Source organism: Stylophora pistillata, chromosome 7 (genome assembly GCF_964205215.1).
Source record: "Stylophora pistillata chromosome 7, jaStyPist1.2, whole genome shotgun sequence".
Lineage (NCBI taxonomy): Eukaryota > Metazoa > Cnidaria > Anthozoa > Scleractinia > Pocilloporidae > Stylophora > Stylophora pistillata.
This window is the reverse complement of record NC_142525.1, coordinates 1,405,308-1,417,982: the sequence shown is the minus strand read 5'-3', so window position 1 is coordinate 1,417,982 and position 12,675 is coordinate 1,405,308. Positions and strand designations below refer to the sequence as shown.

The 12,675-nt window shown below is 38.2% G+C and overlaps 1 protein-coding gene across 1 annotated transcript; it reads right to left on the bottom strand.

Moving 5' to 3' along the window:
- Positions 1–3,379: 3,379 nt before the first annotated feature.
- LOC148726071 (uncharacterized) lies at positions 3,380–10,495 on the bottom strand. The gene is made up of 4 exons (XM_088728962.1): positions 8,101–10,495; positions 6,974–7,055; positions 6,318–6,519; positions 3,380–6,050 (listed from the first exon to the last, which is right to left on the bottom strand). The coding sequence occupies exons 1-4, from the start codon at positions 8,114–8,116 to the stop codon at positions 5,811–5,813; spliced, it is 540 nt and encodes a 179-aa protein (XP_088585088.1). The 5' UTR covers positions 8,117–10,495; the 3' UTR covers positions 3,380–5,810.
- Positions 10,496–12,675: the final 2,180 nt, after the last annotated feature.

Genomic DNA, 12,675 nt, shown 5'->3' with positions numbered 1-12,675 from the left:
TTTTCGAGTGAACGAGCTAACCCTAGTTTTCAAGATATCGTTTCAGTATTCGGAGATTTTCTCCCCCATCGAATAGCTGCCTAACACGCTCTTTTAAATTCGATATTACTTGTTTCTAAAATCTTTCTTTCGCAAAGATATAACTGCATTGATATTGAATCAACGGAAATTTGCAAATGAGCTTCCTGGGTCCGCTTTCTCTTCTTCATTTCCTACCTCATTAGCAGAGTTCCATTGTTTCAATATTCAGAGGAGATTTTCTCGGCCTACAAAAGAGCCATAACTTCGACACTTGTACACAAGACAGACCTGATCATACTATTCCTTCCTTGCATGCAGATATAACCGCTTGAATAGTGAAACAATTCAAATCTGTAAACTAACTTTTGGCAACTGGTAAGACCTGTAACTTTGTCCCTGATTTCCTTCTTTTTCTGGAGATATGAATGCATGAATATTAAAACAAAAGAAATTCGTTAATGAGCTTTTAGAGACTTGAATGAACCATGAGATAAAACCTTCCCTTACAACTTATTGACAAGATTCTATCGTTTCAATATTCAGAGGGAATTTTTGACACTTGAACCCAGTACACAGCTAATCACACGCTTTATGCGCTAATCAATATTCCAGAACTCCTCTTTTTCGCATGAATATTGATATAATAGAAACTCGTTAATGAGCTTTTCGTAACGTGGAGGAACCACTAGCTAAGACAAGTTTTCTAATTCATTAACCAAATGCTATTGTTTGAATATTCAGAGGGGATGTTTTCGGCTCACAAATGAGCTGTAGCTTTAACAACTGTGCGCAATACACAGCTAATCATGCTCTTTTTAAAGAGCTATAAATTGTCCACGAATTCCCTTTCTTCGCAGAGATATAAACGCATTAATGCTGAAACGACAAATTCACTAATGACCTTTTGGTCAATCTGGAAGAGCCACTAACTCAAACGACCTTTCAACTCCAAAAAGAGGAATTCCTGGGAAATTTATAGCTTGTTAAAAGGGCGTGATTAGCAGTGTGTTATGTGTAAGTGTCAAGGCTACAGTTCTTTTGTGGGCCGAAAAAATCTTCTCTGAATATCAAAACAAAGCTTGTTGGAAAGAGCGTGATTAGCCGTGCTTTGTGTGCAAGTGTCAAAGCTACAGCTCTTTTGAGGGCCGAGAAAGTCCTCTCTGAATATCAAAATAGGAGAATTTTGTTCATGTCTTTATATATCTGCAAAAAAGGAGACGTTCTGGACAATTAATAACCCTTTAAAAAGACAGTAATTATTAACTGTGTATTGTGTGAGAGTCACAAAGCTACAGCTCCTTTGTGGGCCGAGAGAATTCTCTCTAAATATTAAAAGGATAGAAATTCGTTAATGAACTTTTGGTTTATCTGGAAGAACCAGCACCAAACTGCTGTTGTTTTTCTACCCAGAGAGGATTCCCAGAGAAATGGACACATATAAAGGAATTCCTGGACAATTTATAGCCCTTTAGAAAGAGCGTGACTAGCTAGCTGTGCATTGTGTGCAAGTGTCAAGGCTACAGCTCTTATGGGGCGCGAGAATCCTCTCTGAATATTAAAACAATCGAAATTCGTTAATAAGGTTTTGGTTTATCTGGAAGAGCCAACAGCAAAATGCTATTGTTTTCCTATTCATAGAGGATTCGTAGAGATATAGACGCATATAAAGAAATTCCTGGATAGTTAATGGCTCGTTACAAAGATCGTGATTAGCTGTGTCTTGTGTGCGAGTGTCAAAGCTGCAGCTCTTTTGTGGGCCGAGAAAATCCTGTCTAAATATTAAAACAATAGAAATTCGTTAATGAGCTTTTGGTTTATCTGGAAGAGCCAGCAGCAAAATGCTATTGTTTTGCTCTTCATAGAAGATTCTTCGAGATATAGACGCAAATAAACGAGTTCCTGGACAGTTTCTAGCTCGTTGAAAACAATGTTATTAGCTGTGTATTGTGTGCGAGTGTCAAAGGTAAAGCGCTTTTGCGGGCCGAGAAAATCCTGTCTGAATATTTAAACAATAGAAATTCGTTTATGAGCTGTTGGTTTATCTGAAAGAAGCAGCAACAAAATGCTATTGTTTTGCTATTCATAGAGGACTGGTGGTTAAAAAGAGCGTGATTAGCTGTGTATTGTGTACAAGTGTTAAAGAGCGTGATTAGCTGTGTATTGTGTACAAGTGTTAAAGCTACAGCTATTTTGTGGGTCGAAAGAATCCTCTCTAAATATTAATACGATAGAGATTCGTTAATGAGCTTTTGGTTTATCAGGAAGAACCAGCAGTAAAATGCTATTGTTTTGCCATTCATAGAGGATTCTTACAGATGTAGACGCATATAAAGAAATTCTTGGATAGTTAATGGCTCGTTAAAAAGAGCGTGATTAGCTGTGTATTGTATGCAAGTGTCAAAGCTACAGCTCTTTTGTGGGCCGAGAAAATCCTGTCTAAATATTAAAACACTAGAAATTCGTTTATGAGCTTTTGGTTTATCAGTATGAACCAGCAGTAAAATGCTATTGTTTTGCCATTCATAGAGGATTCTTACAGATGTAGACGCATATAAAGAAATTCTTGGATAGTTAATGGCTCGTTAAAAAGAGCGTGATTAGCTGTGTATTGTATGCAAGTGTCAAAGCTACAGCTCTTTTGTGGGCCGAGAAAATCCTGTCTAAATATTAAAACACTAGAAATTCGTTTATGAGCTTTTGGTTTATCAGTATGAACCAGCAGTAAAATGCTATTGTTTTGCTATTCAGAGAGAATTCGTGGAGATAAAGACGCGTATGAAGGAATTCCTAAACAATTTAGAGCTCGTTGAAAAGAGCGTGATTAGCTGTGTATTGTGTGAAAGTGTCAAAGCTACAGCTCTTTTGTGGGCCTAGAAAATCCTCTCTAAATATTAAAACGATAGAAATTCGTTAATGAGAATTTGGTTTATCTGGAAGAACCAGCAGCAAAATGCTATTGTTTTTCTATTCAGAGAGGATTCCTAGAGATATAGACGCGTATAAAGGAATTTCTGGACAATTTATAGCTCGTCAAGGTATAGTCTGATCGTCCGGGTGAGTGTAGTCCTGAGAAGGACTGTTGTCGGTGGTAGTGACTGACGTTTCGACAACCTGTGCGGAAGTCATCATCAGAGTCAAGTGAATGATTGTTGTCTACTGACATGTAGACATGTTACCACAGATTGTTGTCTACTGACGGTAGACATGTTACCACAATACCTGTTACGTCGTGAACATGTTCAATAATCGTTCTTATCTCTTTGTTATTTTGACATGTGTACTCAAGTCGTCCCTCCAATTTGTTTTGTAATCAATTTCTATATACATTATCAGTAAGTTACTCTACTATTTCAGATATAGCTAAACGAATTTAGAATAGTACCGATTTAGACTTTTGTTAAAAACAAAGCCAAATTATATGATAAGCTAAATGATACGCCAGTTCGGATTGGTTCTTACTGTTGGTCTTTTTAGAGAACAGATACATAGATGACGTCATCATTCTCAGCATTTTGCTTTATTGTGATATAAAAACAAATGGTGTAACTCACATGTCACGTTTCTGTTCTTACCAAATTTTGACGTCGTTTGTGATGTAATGCTGACCAGACACAACACAAAATGGAATCCAATTTTCAAACACAAACCGATTTCAAATCCTAGATTTCCATTCATTCATGCATCCTAGAGTTTTAAAAGGAAATCAGCAAAACGACGTGAAATGGCAACAGATATCAGAATTCTCATGGTTTCAGCTATTTTTGTGAAAATCAGGACTACTTTTTCTCAAACCTCTAGAAAAGTTAAGGATCTGAATTTTTAAAAAAAAACCTGATAGCGATTCTGACAATAAAAGTCAAAAGAAGTCACTCTAATTATTCATAGGAGGAAAATATTTTAAAATAACTTTTTTTTTATTCAAAATATTATGATTTAAAAATCAACACTGGCAAAAAAGAAGGTGACACTACATTTGAAGTAACTATGGCCAGCTACGACGGCACTGAGACTTGTGAACTTGTCGGAAACTTCCTCCTCTCCCAGCTACAGAATCTTAACATAAATGTTGGACTATACCGAGACGACGGACTTGCCACCACTTACGCCACACCTCGGGATACTGCAAGAAAGAGACATGGCGCATCTTTAACGCCAACGGACTCTGCATCACCATAGAAGCCAACAAACAAGTAATCAACTTCCTAGACATCACATTTAACCTCAGCCAAAACACCTACCAACCATACACAAAGCCTAATACCACCCACCCATCACCACAAACATCCCCGCCGGTATCAACAGACGCTTATCATTTCTGTCATCCAACAAAGCCTCCTTCGACCAAGCAGCTCCCGCCTAGCAGAAAACACTTGACGACAGTGGATACAGCTACACACTTCACTGTGAACCAACGCACACGCAAAGGTGCAAGAACCGTCAACGTAACATCATCCTCTGGTACCACGCACCTTTCAGCAAGAACACCGGCACTAACATCGGGCATAAATTCCTCGCGCTGATAGACAAACACTTCCCTCAGGACCATAAGCTTCGCAAAATCTTCAACAGAAACACAATCAAGATCAGTTACAGCTGCATGAACAATACAAAACAAATCATTGACAACCACAACAAAAGAATCCTGACTTCCCACGTAAAGACTAATGCTGCCGACACAACCGCTGACACTACCGCTAACAATAACAAGAAATGCAACTGCCGACAGAAAAATTCATGCCCGCTAGACGGAAACTGCCTACAACAACCTGTTATCTACCAAGCTACTGTCACACGTAAAGACAACAACTCACAACTCGACGGATTCCTACATCGGACTCACTGCAGAAGACTTCAAGACCACCTACAACAACCACACCTTATCGTTCCGACATGCAAAGCACCGCAACTCTACCGAACTCAATAAACACATCTGGATACTTAAAGACGACAACATCGGCTTTTCCATGACCTGGCGCATTCTATCTTCACACCTGCCCTACAACAGCTCAAACAAACGATGCAACCTATGCCTTAAAGAGAAATTCCTGATCATCTGCCGACCCGACCTATCTACACTCAACAAACGTAACGAACTCGTCTCTTCCTACCAACACAGAAACAAAGCACTCCTACGCAACAGCTGACTTGACACTTTTCGCACCAAATCAATTCTGTTAATTAGTATAGTATACAAGCAATGGTACTGCGTTATTCTGTCATTAAAATCCCCTGATGAGTGGACAACCACGAAACAGGTCTGTAGGGATGAAACGTAGTCGATTGATTTTTTTCTGCTTATCACACGTTAATTTAAAAATCAAATGTTTTCAGAGACATGAGGAATAGGCCATTTTACAGTTGTGTACTTAGTTACCAAGCCTTTGATTCAGAGTGAGGCTAAAGATGACCTTGTTATGATGGAGAACTCTATCTAGTTAGCATGATAACAAAGTGATTTACATGTGAAAGGCAGCAATGTTTCTATTATAACAAGGTTATCCCCAGCCTCGCTCCTGTTCAAAGGCTTGGCAACCAAGCATACAACTGTAAAATGGACTATTCACCGATAATTTGGCATTTTCTTCCCTTGTTTACTTGTGATTTCCTCCATCTTGTGTATCCAGGAAGAAAAGAAAACGCTCGGTCATCCTTAGCATACACCGTTTTCCTATTAAACCCAATTTCCTGCACAGGCATCCCAGAGTGTCCTCTTGCTAAGCCATGACGTTCATGAGACTTTCAGTGAATGGTGGCCAACCATATGATAAGTTAAACAAATATTATAATCCTCAATTCAGCATGTAATTGACGCCAGCCTGACGGTAGTTTACCATTCTCCTTAGGTGCATACTTATGTGACTTTTTTGAGCGGAGGACTGGGTAAAACGTTTATCACAGTAATTGCACTTGTATGGTTTGTCTCCTGTGTGAATCCGCACATGCGTAGCAAGGTTCCCTGATTGAGCAAAGGCCTTGGGGCAAAACTGACATTGATAGGGTTTCTCACCAGAGTGAATTCGCATGTGAACCTGAAAAAAAGTTATTTTGTTCAGAGAAGTCTTCATTTGGTGGAGGCCCCCTGTTTAAGATCGTTAATCAGAGTACCCGCTTGTGATTGAAATGAAAAACGGTAAAAAAAAAAAACTATTTATTCTAGCAAAAAATTAAATGAGAGTGAGAAAGAGAGAATAAACGAAAACGAGGACGGGCAGGAATTTCAAAAGGAGAGTGAAAATGATAATGGTACCACTAATAATGATGATGAAACCAAGTTTAAAATGAAACCAACAGTTTACCCGTAAGGATCCGAGCTTGGAAAACTTATGGTTACAAACAGGGCACTTTGGCCGAGTATCCACTTTGTGGTTTTTATCGACGAATTGAATAACGGAGGGTCTGGGAGCTAGATTTCCCTTCACCGGAGGGGAACTGGTGACCTCGCCAGTTAGGTCATAGTTGGTAGATGTTTGGTGAGTCACGTGAGCAAAATTACAAGGACTGAAAAATATAATTAAATTAGAAAGTTAGCATAACTATGGTTCATTTTCCTTGGCTGATTTCATTCAAGGAAACTTCTACTAAACAAACACCCACGCAGCCCCTGCTCGCATTCACTTCCACCACTTAAGTTTCAATCTTGAAAGCGGCTTCATAATGAGTTGCAAGCGACTCACCATGCCTTCAATTCTTCAAAAGGTCCCATGTTACTTTACTTTACCTGTACTGTTCATCAATAAAGGATGAATTCAATGAATACAACTTGAGGCACTTCGAAAAAAAGCAGCTTGTGAACTGTGAAATGTGAAACCAGACGCTTTTAAATTCCTCTATTTTGAGAAAATCTGAGAAAAACCTCTTAAGATGTAAGATGCTTTCCCTAATACCTCCATAATGCAAGTCGTTTCTAGTCAAATTTAAAATTTATCACGAGAAAATATCAGAATGAATTCACCTGTGTGCTACAGGCACGTAATAAAGAGTGTGGGAAGGAATTTGATCCAGTGGCATGGTTTTGATGTGGGACAAATCGCTCCCTAAAATGTGAATCAGATGACTAAAATTTAGTATCTACGATCTTTGAAATAGATTAACAGTGCACATGGCTATTACAAGAACCCCCCAACCCTCCCCTCCCATCTATCCTCAGCCTTGTCCCCGGTCGTCTCTGTGGTTCCCGGTAGATTCAAGACTTGAGCCTGGTGAAAGGTGAAACTACCTCACACATATTACACTTTCAGCCCACAAATTCTTGTGGGAATAAATGATTTTGCCGCTTTTCTTAATTTCTAACTCTCTGTTTTGTGAAGGGGAGAGGTTCGCAGATTCCCAACAGAACGCATGTGAATGTTGCAAGGGAAAAGGGCGGCAACCCGCATGAATCACGGGAATGTTCAGCAGCAAATGGAGTACACTAAGACGTCAGAAAACTTGAGTTATCGAAACAGTCTGCCAGGACTGAAAAGGTACAACATTACACAATCACTGACTGCTAAGATAAGCAGAGAGAAGTAAAGTTAATTACATTTGACGCTGATTTTAAAATTGATGAAATCTTAATGCTAATGGTCCGCTTCTTTGGTTTTTTTTTTCCTTCTTTTTTTCGAGAAGCTGAAGCCTTCTAGACTATGTGCGAGGCCACCAAATTATAGCAACGATTGAAATTTAAATCAAATCAATGGAATATTATTTCAAAGGGCGATAAGAAAAGGCGAATGCTTTCGTATTCAGTTTCGCTGATTGGAATTTCTTGTTAAAATCAAATTGTTCGTTGAGAGATTTTTTAGTTTGGAAAAAAAAGATGGTCACACTTACAAATCATGGGTGTACTACAAGCTAGCAATAAAAGCTGATTAACTACAAAAGCCTTATTTTCAGGAGTTTCATTTCACACTCAACAACAGTCATCTGATTTTGCTTCGTGTGTGATTGAAGGAATTTACCAGACTAGAGAGAAAAATAAAAAACCTCGTCACATATCTTTAGGAAATACTTATCACGTACATTGAGCTTGATCTAAATTTTGGAAAAAGTTGGATGTATTTTACCATAAACAGAAATACATATCATATTCTGCAATACCTTGATATTCCTCCATATCATCTGGTAATCAGGTTCGGGAATGTTACTGAAATGAGCAAAACAACCTATAGAAGTAATTTATCATTTGTTGAAAAGCACATTGCGTGTGGAACAGTGATCAACCTTGGTTTGAGTTAGGCACGTTCAACAATAGGACTGAGTTCTCATTGGCTGACACAGTAACCTTGCCTCGTGATGCCGATAGATGATATAACAATTTTATGACAAGCTTTTTCAATGGTTCACTCAAACTTTTGAAAACGTGAACAAACATGTGAATAATGAATCTTACTCAACTATGACGTCGTTGGTCAATCCGGAAACAGCATTTGTCACACGCGATCAAAAGTTTGACCTGATCACAAACTCGCAGCGACAATAAGGTTGGACGCAAATAACAAAATTAAAAGTAAGAACAAAAATATCAAACTAAAGATAACAACCTTACATTAACGAAAGTGGTTCAAAACTCAAAATATGGCAAGTGGCAACGATTCATATACACAATTTAAGAGATCAATGAGAATCTATCTGCAGAATCATAGTTAAATTCTATGCTAGAGATATAACTTCAAATCGTAATTTTATCAGCAAAGCAGCAAAATATCTTACGTTCATAATTAAACCATCTGCTATAAGTTACAGTTTTTATTTGATGGGGATCTTCTTATAAAAGCTCAGTAGAGCTTGCTAAGATCTCCAGCCATAATATTATAGCTTATTTTAGCAGGCTCATAATTAAAGTTATGTAATGCAATGACAAGTAAAGCAACAACGCCCTGTAAAAAAAAAAAAAAAAAAAAAAAAAAAAGCCAAAACCACCAGTGGTACTGCCGGCAGCATCCATGATTTTTTGCGATTTTCACTTAAACAACATTTCAATCCTTGCCACAATGGTCGAAAAACATTTTCTAAAAAAAAATTTGTTTCCGCTTATAAAAGATAGCCTGGCCTGCGTTACAGCCGAACGTGTCACACAATCCCCGGTATAGTCCGTCAAACTGTCTATACCGGCGGTTGAGACTGTCTGCGACGCAGGCTAATTCCTTGTTACTTTCAAAATTTTTCTTTATTGACGAACACTTCTTTCCAAGGTCAAGTTCCATTTGTATTTTTAAACACGTGTCTTCTCACGCGCACGTTTATGGGGCCATTTTTAAAAATCCATCTGTGAAACATGAGTAGATATAAAACCGTTCCTCACTCTTACACAGTTCATTATAGTATTTTTATGGTCGGTATGGTTTTCTATCGCACCTTCGCTATTTCTTTTTCTTGCATCAGTGAGAAAATAGTTTAATTTTTTTCTGTAAATTTGAGAGAGCCATACGATTTTGCCATGTTTTCTTTTTCTCGAATAATTAGGGCATGAATCTGAGGTCATCAAAGGGTGACCGGTAATTTCCGCTCTATCCGAGCAGTCCTTTACTGAAAGTCACTCTTAAAAAGCGTGATGCTTCTTATGAAGCAAATGGCTGTTGTTTACACTAAAGATACATTATCCGTCTGGCGAACTTGTGCGAACATTTGAAGTTCTTCTGGTCATGCGTTTCTTGTACAATAACGGGCATAAGGCACATAATGTATCGGGACGAATTATCCTTCGTGGAAGCCTTGCTAAAGATAGTTCGTCTGCTTATGTAATGCCAGTGTATGACGAGCAATGAGCTCGTGTTACAAAAGGCCAGGGATTGTTGGCCAAAGTAAACATCACGCTGAGTATTTTTACCCGTTGTTTCTTTTAACTCAGTTACCTTACAGGCTCGTCAAAATGCGGCATAACTCGTGAAAATACTCAGCGATACTACAAAACAAAACGTTTAATAAGATATATACATATATATACATATATATACATATATATATGTATATATATACCTATTCGTATATCCTACGAATTTGAGGTAAAAACACATCAAAAGATTGTCGACCGTAGCTTCAGACATGTAACAAGTGTAATTTGTCAAAAATTTATACAAATAAAAAACTAATATTCTGTCCAATTTTGTAGTATATTGTCTATTTTAAGCCGACAAGGGCCTAATTATCAGATGACCTCATTTTATCAAATTTCAACTCTGGACATTACATTTCTAGTGTTCTGATTTGTTCACTCAACTCCGGTTATCAGCTCATATTCCAAGTAACCTTTAACAAAAATGCTTTGCAACGTGTTGGAAGCTGAAAATTTTCCCTGAAAATATTTAGAGGCTCAAGATTTGATAAACTTTGATAAAAATAAAAAAAAACTACTATTTCATGTGCTTGTTGGATGCTAGGTTGGGTATTCACCGTCTCTTAACCAACGCGTACTTATGTAATAATTGTTAAATAATTGATAACTAGAAATAGATACCAGAAGAAAACAATATTTTTGTGCGACTTATTGTGCTACTTTATAGGTGTCTTGTGGAGAGTATGGTTATTAATATTGAAACGAGGAGCCTGCACAACTAACTTGTCTAACTTAAGAGGTGATCTGAAGTAATTTGCATTAAACCATTTTTGTTTACCATAGCTACGCGGAAAGAGATCAAGAAGCGGTTTTGAAACTGTGCATCGTCCGTAAACCAGAACCAAACACGATGTTTAATTCAGAACTTTTAGTGACATGTTGTTAAACTTTTGAAGCATGGAGTTCAAAGAAACAAAAATTGGCAATTTCACTCAGTCTTTCTAGAATCTTTAGATCAAGCCTGTGCTTTTGCAGCCAAACAATCTCTGGCCCCCCTGCCAGATAAAGAAAACATGTTCTTTTTAGTGCACAAAAGTAGACGAAATGAAGTTTGATTTTTTTTATTTCCTGTTTGCCCTAAATCTTAAGCTTTCTATACTTCTGATGAATCAAAACCTTTTCAAATTCCTTTTTCCTCCTATCGATTCAGAAAATAAATTTGACTCACTTCCCTGCTATCTGAAGAACTGTTTCCGACCGAACCTTATCTATCAAAGACAAACTCATCTTTATTGAAGGACTTTCCTTGTGAAGTTTCATATGATTGTTTCTACTTGAACTTTGAGTAAGCCGCCGACACACATTCACTGCAGGCGAAAGGTCTCTCTTCGGTTTGAATGCTCATGCGTACTGCAAGGTTCCCGGATTGAGTGAAGGCCTCGAAGCATTGTGGGCATTGGTGTGGCTTTTCACCGTTGTGAACGCGCAAGTGAATCAGGCTCAACAGAAAAACGTGTGATTACAATAAGTAAGATTGATTTTTTTCTGAACATATCTATGACTTTATTAAGAGCTTTAATGTGGACCCTATGGAAAGAAGGTAGATAAATTGTAACCAGTTGATGAAATGTACGGCCGATACAAAAATATCCATTCCTAAGATAGATCGAATGTACTTTATTAATCCATGTCTATTACAAGTTTAGCTCTTTTACTCCCAAGATCTCGTTAGCAGTTCTCCTTATTGTCTGACATAGAATTCTTATAATGTTGCTTTGGAGAATTTTTTTTATTTTTTTAAATAGTTCTGAGTTGATTATTCAAATTTTGTGCTTGAATTGTAAGATACTCACCTCTCCGAGGATTTGATTTCTATGCAACCTGCAATATGTGCCAGACATAACTAAATTTATGACGCACTCAACATTTCAAAGTAAAATCCTTCAATAAAACCAACACTTACCGTCCATGCTTCTTGCTCCGACGATCGCTTTCGAAGAGCAAGTGCTCAAAACTAGTTGCCAGACCCTTTTAGTTCCCTTTACTCCGCCATTTTGAATTCTCAGGCGGGTTACCGCTGTACACCCATTCCCCCTTCCCCATTCCCCGTTCTCCGTTCCCCGTTCTCCGTTCCCCGTTCTCCATTCCCCGTTCTCCATTCTCCATTCCCCATTCCCCATTCCCCGTCACCAGTTTTAGTAACATCCCTTATAAATACGGGTTAAAAAGACAACAGTTTCCCAAACGACTCTTAATTAAATATTTTGAAATATGACCTCACATAAACGACTACCCTGCTGGCAGAGGCGTTTATTTAACTTCCCCTGCGGTCCACGTAAAAATTAAGTCCTCTGCGCTCGGCCTGTACTGTGGGAAACGTTTTACCCAGTCCTCTGCGCAGAAGAGCCACCTGATGACTGATATCAACAAGCAACTGTTGTGAATTATATTTCATACGTTACCTAACCTGCAAAAAAATCTCAAAATCTACCCTGTTTTGAACTTATTCTTTCTTAACAGGCCGACCGACAAACTCTGAAAAGGGAAGTGTCACTCTCATTCTCAGGCTTTCAAATTTAATTTTGGCTCCTTCCCCCATCCCCCTGCCCACAGACGTAAGTTTGCTCTTTCCCGACCCCTTACAAATGTAACTTTTGCTCTATAATTCCGTAAGGCCGGAAGGAGAGGATTTATAGCAGAAGCATATTACCATATGTTTCTAGTGCTTGTACAACTTGGTCTCAGCTAAGTGCAATGAACAGTAAAAAGCAATGTTCTTGTTAAAGGCGTTTCACTGGCAAAAAACAATGATCTCGTTTAAAGGCAGTTCAACGGACGGCATAGAACGTATTCGTACTTCGAACACGCAAAGAAGCATAAGAGGTCATATTTTTACTTTG

What these genes read in the sequence shown, in the direction of transcription:
- LOC148726071 (XM_088728962.1), bottom strand. An exon ending in TACGTGCCTGTAGCACACAG is followed by an intron (nt 6,520 to 6,973) that starts GTGAATTCATTC and finishes TATATTTTTCAG; the next exon opens with TCCTTGTAATTTTGCTCACG. An exon ending in CCAAGCTCGGATCCTTACGG is followed by an intron (nt 6,051 to 6,317) that starts GTAAACTGTTGG and finishes ACTTTTTTTCAG; the next exon opens with GTTCACATGCGAATTCACTC.